This window comes from Salvelinus alpinus, chromosome 7 (genome assembly GCF_045679555.1).
Source record: "Salvelinus alpinus chromosome 7, SLU_Salpinus.1, whole genome shotgun sequence".
Lineage (NCBI taxonomy): Eukaryota > Metazoa > Chordata > Actinopteri > Salmoniformes > Salmonidae > Salvelinus > Salvelinus alpinus.
Window position 1 is genome coordinate 56,696,727 of NC_092092.1, and position 15,185 is coordinate 56,711,911.

Here is a 15,185-nt window from a genome sequence, read left to right on the forward strand (position 1 = left end):
CATTGGTGTTACCGCCTTGAAAGTCACTCATTACAAATATACAAGGACCTTGAGCATTCCCTCCAGTAGCTAACTGTAGTCGGGGGAGGGGTCTATAAAGACAATTATTAGCTAATCACACCCTTTTAGTATGTCATACATTTGAGGACTCTAAATCCAGTGTCACTTGGGTGTTAGTCAATTTAAATGAAGGGACATTACATTGTGAGCTAAATTACTAACCATATCACTTTAGTAAATTATTTTTAAAGGGTTAATTACCTTAGATTTGAGCATCTGTGGCCTCCATTTAAGAACATCCTGAATTACCATTTGTTCATTGGTGTTGCTACTCCTACTGGTGGCACAATGTTATTATAATGGTAAAAATGATTTAAACGCATTATGCTGCCATGTTAGAGGATTTAGAATGGGAAGATTTCCCATAAGTAATGTGATGCATTTGTTACATAATGATGTGATTGCAAGTACACTCAATTAACTTCAACACTCGATATGTGATACTTTCAAAGCATTTAAATCATGTTTGCGGGGGAATATTGGTCCTTGTTTCTTCTTCTCATACTGCGATCAGGAAATTTGGAAATGTAGCTTTAAGGGTCAGATTTTATTCAACGAGACAATTTAGCCGAGACGTGACATGAATACAAAAGGGTTAGACCTGCGGTGCACTGCTACACACTCATAGCTCATCTCCTCTCATAGTGTGTCAGTCTGCCCTCTGGAGGACAGAGGAAGAGAACCAGCCACCCATCTCCATATCTCTGAATTGTCACAAACTGCCTGAACTAAATCCCCCCCAATTAGTTGTATATGATCTCTGATGGTAATGTTAGGCTTTTGGAAAGGGCACTAGAGGTCACACAACCCAAAGTGTGGTACTCCATTAGATACAGTAGGTGAAGTGAAGAAAGGCAACTTCCCTTGATCCTCTAGACCCCTCAAACTCAACTCTGGACCTGGAAGTCAGTTCCACTGCATTTTTTTATTGTTCCCCTCTAATCAGGGACTGATTTAGACCTGGGACACCAGGTGTGTGCAATTAATTATCAGGTAGAACAGAAAACCAGCAGGCTCCGGACCTCATAGGGAAAGAGTTGAGTACCCCTGCTTTAGACCTTTCCACATCCCAACTCCAATGGGACAATAAATCCAAGAACAAAGGGGTCTATAAAACAACACTACTCATTACAGTGAAGCCCACCACTCCAGTGTATGTATGGGGATTGTGATATAGCAACGTATTTGATTTTGGCCCCAAACTTAGGGGCCACAGTTCCATGTTGTGAAAGTGCTAGCTATTTATGGTAATCGTATTCCAGAGTTTTACAAATGTGTCAAGTAATTACAGGCCATCTTGTTAAGTTAACGATTCAACACCTTGTTAAACATGACAAATAGCCAGGTATCAGTAGCAGGCTCTGGCCAAAGTACATTACCACATGTCAATTAAGATGATCTGTATAACTTAGATGATGCTGAGTAATTCACCATATGGCAGTAAGGTAAGCATGTCAACAGTTAATGTCAGCTTGTGGTTTTCAGTTGGACAGATGGACAAACTTGAAGACTCAAAGATTCAAAATCAACAATATATTTTAGCTTTCCATAGGTATTGAGTTGTCATAACAAACATTTACAAGTACTCTGTAACAGGGCCAATAGTGGGAAGAGGGCCAGGGCTCTCCACAATACAAGTGAGCAGATGTCAGTCTTCACAACCACACCACTTCTCTGGCTGCGGTTCATCTACCATTCCAGAGGCACTATAATGCAGCAAAACTCTCAGCTACAAGTGAAGGAGACAACTCTGGACAAAATGAATAACAAAGGAAACGTTTATCTGAATATGTAATGTACTGTAGGTTGCACGTGGTTTATAACAACTAACAGAAAGACAAAACACAGTATAGGAAAATAAAAACTATAAAATGAACAAAGACAACGCTGCAATAAAAAGTTTGACAAAAAACAAGAGACATGGAGGTGCCAAGTTGGAGTCTGTTTCCAACAGTACATCATAAAGACAAGTAGCCATCTCACATTGAAATGGATGACACTTTTTTTTTAGTTGGCAAAATCACATAACATGCATCACTAGTATCATTGTAAAATTATTAAAAACCTCAGTTTGAAATCATTCTCTGAAATCCTGACATTTTGATAAACTCAAGTGCAATTTTCAATCCTAACTCTGGCATCACATACATTGTAAATGATATGGCTTACTAAGTAAACAGGTCCATATAAACTGGAAAGAGACATCTTTCATAAACAAAACTATGGTATAGCATTATCTTGGCAAAACAAATCAAAGATCTAAATAACAATGTAAACAACAGCATACCACTGTAGGCCTACAGTTTATACTAACATATTTACAGTTTTCTTTTTAAAGTTCCCTGTACAAAGGGTCATTTCTGAAATGAAAAAAAAAAAAACATGATGCGGACTTACATCGTATGTTTGGCAAATTCAAGCATCCCATCTACTTTTTGTCACAGAGACGAATTGATTTGAGGAAAGTAACCCTAATAACCAGCATTTGAACTTGCTGAGCTACAAAATGTTTGTCTCCTGTCTTATATATAAAATGGCTTGTTTTACATAAGGCAAGGATGCTCTAGGATAAAGGGGTGTCAAATTCATTTTGCCCCGCGGGCTGCGGGTCGCACTTAAAATGTATTATATTTCCTTGCCATCAAAATTGGCTAAAAATAGTTTCAATGCTCCCGGACTGTCTAGCTTTCGTTTCAATGACTGTTAGAAAGCTGGACAGAGTGAAGAGACTATAAATGTAGGTCTATTATCATTACTACACAGTTTCCATTAGTTTTCCCTCATTTCAAATGTCCCAAAAATTATAATTACAACAATGTTGTTGTTTTTTACTCAAACCACCCACGGATTGAATGTGCTCCGGCCCACGGGTCGTAGGTTTGACACCCCTGCTCTAGGAGGTGTCACATGTTTTCCCAAAGCAATAATGATATGATACATGGACTCAATTGATGATGGCTCTTTGGGCTAAATGCACTTTTCAACAGTGTTATTTTTTCAATCACTTGTTGTCATATATGTAACAAAAGCAAAGTATTAGTGTGCAACAAAGAGCATTTTTCTACTTCATCAGGAAATGTGCAAAATCTGCTCTAAAGAAAAGTGACAGTGTTGCAATTTGTAATGTACAAGGTACCGGGAGATGTAAGGGACACCGAGACACAGGTGCAGACCCTCATTCCAACATTTATACAAGGCACTAAGGATAGGAGTCAAGGGCCACACTGCAGGTCTCCCAACAGCCTCCTCAGCTCAGTCCGGTCGGAATATAGGATATTTGGGTAAGAATTCTATAAGAATTACCTGTGGAGGGAAAAGTTCATTTCATTTAACACTTTTCTTTCACCATTGAATATTTCCAGTGGGCACTCTTCTATAACACATTAATGCCCATATATTTTGACTCTGTTGTGATTTGAGTTTTTAATACTCAATAAGTTGGCAAGAATCATATTCTGTTTTAAGGGAGCATAAATGTGTTACACTCACGTATTCCATCATATTGCTGCTTTCACATTTCCTTTTGCTGAGCTTCCAGTGCAGACCCAGCTAAAGAGAAGAGGTGAAAGTGAGGACACACACACACACACACACACACACACACACACACACACACACACACACACACACACACACACACACACACACACACACACACACACACACACACACACACACACACACACACACACACACACACACACACACAGTCTGGTTAGCAAATCTGAGTGTGAGGGGAATTTAGGAACGCTTCAAACCATGTCTGGCTGGGGTCAGGTAGTGGCCAGACACCCTGAAGAGCTTCCTTCATTCTTCTGCTCAGTTACTAGCTGTCACTCATTGTTCCGAAACAAAACTAAATTAACATGCCTTTTACTGCTGACCTTTAGGTCTGGTCAGCCTCTGTCCACTATGTCAGATGAAAATAGCTTTGAGGGAAATTCGTTTTAAGGGTTAAAGTTGACATAATGAGTTAAAGACCATTATCCATCAGAAACCTGCTACTTTAACATCACTCAACCCTTCACAACTGACATACCTTGGTCTTTCAGACAGGTGCTAATATGCAATTTGTTCTTACCTTGTGATATAATTGGTTGTTTTCCCATTCTAACAACTTCTGAATAGATCTTCTCGCCTGTTGGGAAAAGAGCACATGCAATATCTTCTAGTATTAACCTCGACTTCACACTCTTTTATAATTGACAACAACCTCAGTATTATGACAAATTATGACCTCAGTATTACTTTTACCAGCTCGTAATTTCCACTTTGTTGTCAAGAACACTGGGTTGGGGCACCACCTTTCAGTGATGTACCCTTCAGCAGTGCAACGTATCATTTCTACACACAGACCCTAATTCCACACAGGTTGCCTGCTTAAGACCAATACGGCTGATTGCTAAACTAGTCCATGAGTAATAAGTGGACATGCTGATTTAGAGAGAGTGGGACTGTGTAGCACACATCACACGAGGGCAGACTGAGACTTACTCTCTTGTTGAGGCATATAACGGGCCACAGACTGAAGCCCACCGTACAGCAACAGCACAGGCAGCCGCAAAGAAGCCACTTCACATTGACAGGCAACGTCTTCTTCAAGCAGGCGTTCACTCTGCTGATGCTGGTTTTAAACTCCTCTGGAGACACCTGGAAAAGAAGGGGGAGAAGGGAGGATGAAATGAACAGGAAGAGTCAGACTGAGGAAAGAATGTGGTTGTAATGTATATAGCTTTTCATTTTATTATTGGCAATTCTCTCTCGGAGACAAATCAGATTCTTCATTATTTTCAATTATTTTGCGCTTAAAATCGTTTTCATCTGAAGCAGTAAGCAAAAACAAACCTCAAAGGAAAGTAGGAGAACGACAACCATTCCTTTGCTCTAGTCTAATGTACTGACTGAAGTGAAAAATGGCACCAATTGTTTCAAGAAAAACCTGTACTGTGGTCTGTAGAATCAAAGAGCCTTAGAAAACAAACAGGTAGCCTAGATACTTGGAGATGCTTTCCAGAGATCAGATGAGATCTCTCACTAGTACGGCTGTAACCAAGCTCTTGTCTATTCACGGCAGAGAGGAACTAAAGGGTGAGATAAGCTTAGTGCCTGTGGCAGCGGCCGTCCAAACAACATGAATGGATGCTCATTCCTCTCTGGGTCTGTACGCCATAAAACCGGGGTCGTAATATTTTATGACAGGATGCAAAGGTCTCTTTGCAAAGAGCGAAAGGCCTTAGAATAAGGGCCTACTGATCTGCACCCTTCAATCATCATAATTGTGACCTCTTCCATCACGTCACAATACTGGAGGGACTTTTTATTGCCCTGCACTTCCCTCAGCCTGCTCTTACCCCTTCAGCCTTTTTGTGTTGCAGTGTCCGACCCAGGAAGGTGCCCTTTCTTGTGTATGGCACAGTCTTTATTTCATTATTTTATCACCTGGAGCTGTGTCCTCCTGAACACTGGGCCCCCGACCAACTGGGCTCCAAAGACAGCTTACTCATTGACAGAGCTTCACTTCAGCTTTGGACGCACAGTGGTGTGTTGCTTGAAATGCATCAGCATCAGATAGAAGCCACTCAAGAGACTTGAAAGAGGTAATTCAGGGATGGTCTGATTTGTCAAAGGGGAAATAGAACAATAGAGCCACCATAATAGCTTAAATTGCTTGATTCACAGCCCAGTTTAAATCCGTTGGAAAGCCTAGCACAAGACATTGCTTAGGTAAAGTGCATACGAAGAATTTGGCTACTGTACCTTTCCCGTGAGAACTGAGGGAAACTCAGTGTCAAATTTGTTGCTCAATCCAAACCTGTCAAAAAGAGAAATACAAATGGTAAAGAAATTAAAAACTTTCCATTGAACATGTATAAAGTACTTCACTATGACTGGGCTGTCAAAGGAAACCTAGCAATGCTTTTTTTATGGGGATGGAATTAGACACTTTGTACTCTCAATAAATAAATACCTATAAAATGTAGACCTTGTGCCTAACACTTTACAATGTCTACAGACAGCAGAAATAAACAAATTAATGTCCTGAATGACCTGTAATTTGTTTCATTATGTGAATAGCTTCCCCTGTCGAGACAATTCTATAGGATGACAAGGATACATCATATGCATAATGCAGTTGTGGACACTATACATAAGTATTATGTCATCATTTGGCAAGGTAATAGGTGTTGTGTCCATTGCTGGTAAGCAGGGAACTATAAAACAGTAAACAGAATGTTAGGCTATGGATGGTAGCTAGCAAGCTTGTTGGAAATAATATGCTTGATTCATCACCACCATTTGAATAAGCCAGCTGCTGGCAAAATATTCACTACAGTGGTTAGCTATAGCTACTTATTGAATATCATGCAATTAATATTCGTTTGCTGGCTTGTCATTTTTGTTAAAGCAGATGCTTTCTCATTTCAGGCTAATTTGCAGAAACCCAGTGTACCTAACGTTAGGTAGCTAACTAGCTAGTAAACTATAAAGCAGGGAATAGCAGGTACGCAATAGATAACCCTAGCCTCGTCAATTAAGGCAAATGTAATAGTTAACGTTACGTCCTACGATAGGACCAGACAGCTAGCTGACTGTTATTGCCACGGCCTAGCTAGTAAGTTGTATTTCACAGCAGGCATTGTTGTTAGCAGGCTAGCGTTAGCTAGTAACGGATTATAATGACAGCGTTAACAGTAGCTTTGAATTGCTTACACGGTGATGTGCCCGGACCCTCGCATAATCAGAGGTTCTGAGCAATATCTAACAAGGTGTTCTTCACTCACTACACGTTCATCTTCTTCGTCTAACTCATAGATTGTATCAAAGTCCGCCATGTTGGGTAGTAAGATGCTCATGACGTCTTCTTAACTGGCAGCATGACGTCAACAAGATATGCAAGGCGCTTTCAAGACAACTAGGAGCTCGGGGGGGACTAGCTCAAAACATGAAGTCAGAGATCTTCAGGAACTGGGAAGTCAGAAATCTCCGACTTCAATGCGTTCATGACTCCTGGGAACTCGAAAAAAACGAACTTCGACTGGGGAAAAACTGTCTTAAACGGTCATCCAACTCTGAACTCTAAGTCGGAAACTCGGGCATCTTTATAGAGCTCCGACTTTCCGAATTGGAATTCAGAGTTGGATGACCGTTTAAAACACTTTTTTCCAGTCGAAGCTCGTTTTTTTTTCGAGTTCCCAGTAGTCATGAACGCATTGAAGTCGGAGATTTCCGACTTCCCAGTTCCTCGTTGTTTGAACGAAGCATCACACGACCACAAACATCCTCGGAAGCACTCAGTTTGAGTTCTGTAAATCTGTGTGCAAAAGTGAGGGATATCATGTCATATCACATAAGCTTATTATTTGGAAGAATACGATCAAATAGGCTTCCTAAACTAGCTAACAATTGCACAACTATAACTGTAGGCTACACACTCACTTGTTTATAGCATTTCATGGAAACCTATTATTGCCCATGTGACCTACAGATTTATCATCTGATTGAGGGTTAATTTACCCATATTCGATAAAGGATTAGGGCATACAAGTCATCATCCAAGTGCCATACAACAATAGTCCACAATTAGTTTATAAAAATTCTCATTTTGCATTTTGGCCTAGGCTAAAGTGTCTCCAACACCTTCTTACCAATTTATAAAATACTGGATTTGTCTTTGTGGACAAGTAAATTGACCTCTGTCCAACAGGTTTGTTGAGGTTGTGCAGCACTTCTATACAGATCTCTTGCAAGTTTTTGGAATAGGCCTCGGCTATTTTATGAGGATGTTAATGTTTAATGACAGTCTTGGGTAACCTTTTTACAGGTTCATGATTGTAATCTATCCATACTACACTATGCAGCCCATCGCAGCCCATAGACCAGACACCCAGCACACAATGGTTGAATCAACGTTGTTTCCATGTCATTTCAATAACATTATGTTGAACCAACGTGGAATAGACCTAGAACTGACGTCTGTGCTCAGTGGGTATAGTCTATATTACATCATAATGGCTCAAAGGTAAACATGAATTGAGAAGACAGTTTGACAGTTGTTAGTTGCTGTACTTGGACGAGCATAGTAGGCCTAGTCTACAAAAATCAAAAACTTGACACTAGAGTCCTTTACAAAAAGTAACTGTCTAAATTGCATGTATATTGCTTTGGCTAAATTAAGTTGCTTGGGCCAATTGCACTTTTTCTGGTGCAATTTATTGGACAATATCTTCCGATTTAATGTTACACACCAACAATCAAATGTTGCCTTTGACACATGCAGGGCTGACAGAATCCCATCCTAATAGTTTGGAAACGAAATAGAAGGTTGATAAACTGACCAATTTTTTTTGCGGTTATAGGTATCAAATAATAAGAGTAGGTAAAACTATAAACAATGAAGTCTGTTTGAAAACAGTATACATACTCAGTCTGTTTTTTTGCAAAGTGAGCTATCCTTTTCCAGTCAATGAAATAAGTAGAAAAAGGTAACGTTAAAGCACATTTTATTTACATTTTGAACATCAAACAAACGTTCTACCCGTATCTCACTTAAAACCTGATTCACTTGCCCCTGTAGAAAAAAGTTACGAAAGTGTGCTTTGCAATCAAATTGGAGCAGAAAATGCATAGTTTGTCAAGCTATTATAAAAGCTCCAAATTAATTATATCCCTTTTCATTCCAGATAAACTTCAAATAAAATGTACCTGATTTTTTATTTTATTTACAAACACTTATACACTTCATTACATAGTCTACAGAAAATTATATTTATATCTCAATAACTCAGACACAAACAAACAATTTAAGCATTACATGTCTGAACCATATGTTGATTTTTGTATGTTTTTTTGAATTATTATTAGAACTATTCTATAAAAACAATATTTCAAGAGCCTCCAGCATTTTGTTGCAGTTATAAATCATCTTGTTTCTCGAAATCTCCTAATCCACAACATGTTCTTCAGGACGTTTGAATAATCCATTGGAATCCAAGTCTTGAGGAACGGTCCTTTCAGCGTGTTGGAGTGCTCAGTTATGTTGGATGGTCTAAATTCGATTCTACTGAGTGACAGTAACTTGCTGTATGTTCCTAATAGATGGCAAGTTGTTCATTCCGGGGGGTGGGTAGAGAGAGCCGTGAATATCCGACGGACTGAGTGAGCCTGGTACGGGCAGAGGACTCACTGAACCCGGGTCACTGTGCACTGATCCTCCACTGCCATCAGATCCCATTTTCTTTTTGATTAATTTCCTCTCCTTGGCTCTGCGATTTTGAAACCAGATCTTCACCTGTAAATGTAAAAGGAAAAACTTGTCAAAATTGTTATTCGTTTCGTATTTGATTTATCATTTGATTTGTCAAGTCTAGGGCCCTAATGCTCTATCAATTAATTGGTTTACCTGTCGTTCTGAAAGGCCAAGGTTCCCCGCAAGTTCTGACTTTCTTCTGATAGTGATGTAACGATTAAAATGGAATTCCTTCTCCAGTTCCAGTCTCTGGTGATCGGTGTAAACCACTCTGTATTTCTCCTTCGTTCTTGTTTTGCCTGAAATTGTGAGACATTCAGAGGATTCAATAGGCTATGCTTCGTATGCCTAATTTTTAAATAGCCGTCACACTGAACAACGAAAATGATGCAAACCAACGATGCAATTTCAGGGCATTCAAATTATTGATAAATACAGGGGCAATTAGCTATTTAAACTCTAAAGTTAATTATTGTTTTAAATTCCCCTTTAAATATGTAATTTTTAGTATTTATAGCAAGTAATACTAGAGAGGTAGGATAATCAACAGGCTACTTATCAAAACGCCTATTAAACTTTATACTTCGTTTATCTAATAACTCTCTAAATATGTATGACACGTCTTTAGGCGCTTTCAACTGAAGTGGTGGCTATCGTGTTAATCTAGATTGTGTTGCTTTGTTGGTAGCTATGCTAATCGAGCCACTGATCTTCTTTTGATGTCACTTTTTGAACAAACTGCAGAACAAAGAGTCTCAGAGATTTTACCTAAACTCCATTGATGTGTTAAGAGGCAACACACGACACATAAAGGAGTTACAAGGCAGACATTTCTCTAGCTTGGATCAGGTTGCTCTTGTAGATAAACCATAAACACGTCAGCACCTTTTCAGGTAGAAAATAATATTAGTCGTTTTGAACAACATTGAAACATTTTGATATTCATAGTTATAGCCTAGGTCATGCTTGGTAAGTTTTACAGGGCCAGAGATAGCCTCCTAGAATGAAACACTTGATAACAAATTTGATAGGCTTGCCTAACAAGAAAAATACACCTAGGCTATAAGATGGTATTTTCTGAATATTTAAATGTGGGTGGGGGGGATTTGACAAGTTAATAGGCTATAAAACAAAATTTACGAGTTAATTGAGGCTCATAAGTTACTATGACTTAATTGATAAATATAGTCTACAATTAATGAATTCTATTTTTTTTTACACATTAAGAAATGTTGTGGTTTATTGCCCAGTTATAAAGCTTTGTATATATTCGTCAAATACATTTATTTGCTGTGAAAAACGCCACCCTTTCCGGCAATATAACTCTCGAAGAATGGGAGCCGAGGAAGACACTTTGGTGCATATCAAAGTAAAACGAGGTGTTGAAAGGGGTCGCCGCCTGAATTTGACGGATAACCCTCAAAACCAGAGACAATGTAGCAAGAAAAGTAGACCTCGCATCTAGTCGACGGGAGTAGAGAAATTAGCATTACAAGTAGCACCTGGCACCCTTTCTTGACACGTTCATCGTTTCCTCCACAAGGCTATAGGCCTGTATCAGAAAATAACTAAGATTGTTGTAATTGATATCATACTTTATCAGACCATTATCGCGATGGTAGGCTTACAGTTGCATTGCCCATAATTAATTTGATACGTTCGATCTAGTGCCTATCATTTTCCTATTTTCTCTTCTGTTTTGAGTCTGGTGCAATTTCCAATTTAGTGCCTTGAAGTTGCATCTTACATGTTTCAAAATAAGCCTAACACCAAACTGAATTATCAATTTCCAAACATTTCACATGCAACTGTGTAATTATGGTGACATCTCATTTAAAATGTGATTAGATGATTCGTTCTGAGACCACGAACAATTACAAATTAAAGGAGAATTAGCTATTGTTAGCAATTCGTTACGAATATTACCTAAAATGTGCCCAAATGTACTCATTACGTGTTATGCATGAGGTTATTCGTTTTAACAGTGAGATTTATCACTTCAATTATGCAATTAATGTTTATATTGTATCCATTCTCTAAATACTACCTGTTGCACACGTTTATGAGCCAGCACAATTATGCATTTCCATGCAAGAGAAAACATAAAATGTCCGGCTCTTCTTAGGTAAATATGAAGATGTAGTTTGACATGAGTTGAGGCTGTGCTCATTGCACGAATCATTTTAACAGTGGCATGCATGTCGTGACACAATATAGTTGCTTGTGACATTTCTCACCCGTAGAAGATGATTGTACCGTTTTGCTCATCCACTGGTAAGAAGAATTGCGCCTTTCTCTATCCGGGGAAAGTTGAGCAACAGAAATATTATCTGGAGGTGGTTGCAATACTGCTGACCCTGGCGCGTGCATGGGATTGTATTCAGGTGAGCAATAGGAAGCTTGTCCCGGTGAGGAGTTGTTCATGGGCGTAGGAATAGTGTTTGGAGGCCCCAGACTATAGGCGCCCCAGTCCTCCCTCGGTGCGACATAAGGAGCTCCCCAAGCCCCCGAAGACTGTGTATGAGTATCCATGTTTGGCACATGATGGTATCCAGTAAAGTCGGAATATTGTGGCGTGGAAACAAAGTTCTGTGGTGGGATGTTGATTCCCGATCGTCTTACAGGTCCTTGGTGATACATGCTGCCTTCTTTATCCAAGAGGTATCCCACATACATGATTTGAAAAAAAAGTTACAAAAGTGACATTCAAGTCGACATAGTTTCCGGGCAACTCCTTCTGTAAATCTAAAAAACAATCCCCTTGCTATGGTTCTGATGTGTATAGTCCAATGGTGCTCCCCGAAATGAAATGCGAACTTGTTCCTGACTTGATACTGTCTCACATAATGTGGCGCTGTTGACAAGGTGGTGGTGCTAAAGGTATATTATGGTCTTCCTTCCTGACGTCAGATGAGTCTTCAAACCCTGACGATTTGCATTCAAAAGAAGAGTCAATAATGCTGCCAAACCCACTGTCCCCTAGCGCATTTTTTTAACCTATCACCCCAAAAAGAGCAAACCCTGCACTTCAACTCTGAAATATTGGCGGCATGCATCAAAATATAATTGCAAAATTGAACTGCAACTTCACCAACAAACAATATGCTTAAATGAATATGCTCCTGATCACGTTGGGCCTTACACCTATATCTTAGGCCTATGTATAATTGAAGTGTGCTTGAAATATATGTTCAATTTTCAACATTTGTATTTATTTAAGCCTACTCTGAAGCTGCATACATTATTCTTTAGAAAGTAAGATGTGATAGCCTGAGCCTAATTTTACTACAGGGCTATTACTGTGCTATAATACACTATAATTGTAGGCTACTAATGATATAAAGTGTAATTGTGGATGTCAGCTTCTTGATTGTGTTATTTTCATTGTGTTATGTGTCAGAGAATAATAAAAGACAGCATTAAACATTTACAGCGCTGTCAGAGCGTGCATGGTCACACTCCTCTCCTTTCGTTGAATGTCTTTGCGAACGCAACGTCTCCCACGCAACGTATCCCATGTCCGCAGCCACGTTTTACGCCTTCAGAGGCCGATCGTATTTGTTAAAGCTATTCACTTACAAAGGAGGTACAGCTAAGTATGATGATATTTTCTCCTGCAGCAAGGCGAACTATTCACATTCCTTCTAATTCGCACTTCATCACTTCAAGGTCGCACTTCGCAGCTAATTCCGGTTTAAAGGAACCTGAAGTATCACCTATGACTCAACGACAATGTGGTCTTGCTCCCGTGCGTGCCATTATATTTTGCATGATCTTGGTTGTTATCCATCCCTCTTTTGCAGAAGAGATTCCGTAATACATCTCAAATTAATTGCAATATCTACCATAAAACAAATCAACACAAATCGAATTTCAATTGTCAAACATATGCCTAGTCCCAGGCCTACTAATAACACATGTACCTTGGCCTACTAGGCTAACAGACATATACAACAAAATATACAATGTGGACCCAGAGGATATCACTTCCAAGTTTTAATTAAAACACGTCTTGTTTCCAAAGCGGTCCTCGATGGTACAAAACAACAACACGTGTAACTTGCCTAGTTAAATAACGGTTAAATAAAAAATTAATACAAATCATTATTAAAAGGCAAGACAAAATTACAAACAGCCACATTACATTCATTTATATTGACATCCTAAAAAGTGGCACATTTCAAATCAAATCAAATTTTATTTGTCACATACACATGTATTTCATGTATTTCCCTAACCTTAAAAAAACAATATATTTATTGCATCATCCCTGCTGCCCTATATTTGTCCTCAAGTGTGCTTTTTTCTGTTCAAAGTATGCAAAGTGTGGAAACAAATAGAGGTCTGTATGGCATCTGAATCTCATTGACCATACATTGATACAGTCCAGGTGAATTGACTGACTTTAAGCAAGAAATTGCTTATTTCCTCAGGCCTTGGTGGAAGGATATTTTTGCTGAGATAATTGATGACCGCTGCTCCCTTGTGGATGCATACAGAACTTCCATCAGTGGCCAATCAGAGGTGAAATCCATCCCTAACAACTGTCATGTAGTCCCCTCAAGAGGGCACCATCTACCAGAGAATGAGATACAGTTCACCATGGAGTATGTTTGGCAACTTGTGCGCAAGACACTGATGCCTTCAGCAAAGGTACTTATCGAGAGCCATTTACAGTTCTAAAGTGCTGAATTTATATTACAATTCAAATAATTGCTTTACAGTAGGCCTATATGGTGTTCTCCCAGACTTTAACGGCAAAAATAATATTCATTACATTAAATGAAGAATTTTTTAAAATCCCCTACTGAAACCAACTCATCAGCTGATATCCCTCTGTATGTACCTTGATAAGTGCATTCCATAGGTTTGTACATTGCGTAACCACAGGATGTGTTGGTGTTACTTCGACATTTTTGGGGCACTTTTATGTATGTTTTTATGTGTGGATTTAGTTATAAATACGTGTAAATAGAATCTTCATACAAAGGTATTAATTACAGAACAGTGTAGTTTGTGCAGCTCCCCGTGACAACTGCTTGTCAGTGATTGCTCTCTGCTGGTGACAGAGTGAACCACTCTTTGCACATTCATTCCTCTGTCTCTGTAAACCCCAAATCACTATGGAAATTTAACATATGTGGTAATGTAGTCTCAAAATGCCAACACTTCCATAAGTCCAATGAATCCATATTCTCTCTCTCTCTCTCTCTCTCTCTCTCTCTCTCTCTCTCTCTCTCTCTCTCTCTCTCTCTATATATATATATATATATATATATATACAGTACCTGTCTAAAGTTTGGATACACCTACTCATTCCAGGGTTTTCTTCATATTTACTATTTTCTACATTGTAGAATAATAGTGAATACATCAAAACCATGAAATAACACATGCAATCATGTAGTAACCAAAAAAGTGTTAAACAAATCAAAATATATTTTATATTTGAGACTCTTGAAAGTAGCCACCCTTTGCCTTGATGACAGCTTTGCACACTCTTGGCATTCTCTCAACAAGCTTCATGTGGTAGTCACCTGGAATGCATTTCAATTAACTCACACAAGGTGTGCCTTGTTAAAAGTTAAATAGTGGAATTTCTTTCCTTCTTAATGTATTTTAGCCAGTCAGTTGTGTTGTGACAAGGTAGGAGTGGTATACAGAAGATAGCCCTATTTGGTAAAAGACCAAGTCCATATTATGGTAAGAACAGCTCAAATAAGCAAAGAGAAATGAAAAGTCCTTCATTACTTTAAGACATGAAGGTAAGTCAATACGGAACATTTCAAGAACTTAAAAGTTTCTTCAAGTTCTGTCGCAAAAACCATCAAGCACTGTGATGAAACTGTCTCTCACGAGGACCGCCACAGGAAAGGAA

General features: G+C 38.9%; 2 protein-coding genes across 2 annotated transcripts; both read right to left on the reverse strand.

The window, feature by feature from the left end:
- Nucleotides 1-1,578: 1,578 nt before the first annotated feature.
- Nucleotides 1,579-6,975, reverse strand: LOC139581276 (cysteine-rich hydrophobic domain-containing protein 1-like). Its single transcript, XM_071410853.1, has 6 exons — nt 6,772-6,975; nt 5,818-5,872; nt 4,555-4,710; nt 4,142-4,198; nt 3,550-3,609; nt 1,579-3,363 (listed from the first exon to the last, which is right to left on the reverse strand). The coding sequence occupies exons 1-6, from the start codon at nt 6,912-6,914 to the stop codon at nt 3,313-3,315; spliced, it is 522 nt and encodes a 173-aa protein (XP_071266954.1). The 5' UTR covers nt 6,915-6,975; the 3' UTR covers nt 1,579-3,312.
- Nucleotides 6,976-8,544: 1,569 nt separating this feature from the next.
- Nucleotides 8,545-12,162, reverse strand: LOC139580227 (homeobox protein CDX-1-like). Its single transcript, XM_071408789.1, has 3 exons — nt 11,545-12,162; nt 9,461-9,606; nt 8,545-9,349 (listed from the first exon to the last, which is right to left on the reverse strand). The coding sequence occupies exons 1-3, from the start codon at nt 11,981-11,983 to the stop codon at nt 9,119-9,121; spliced, it is 816 nt and encodes a 271-aa protein (XP_071264890.1). The 5' UTR covers nt 11,984-12,162; the 3' UTR covers nt 8,545-9,118.
- Nucleotides 12,163-15,185: the final 3,023 nt, after the last annotated feature.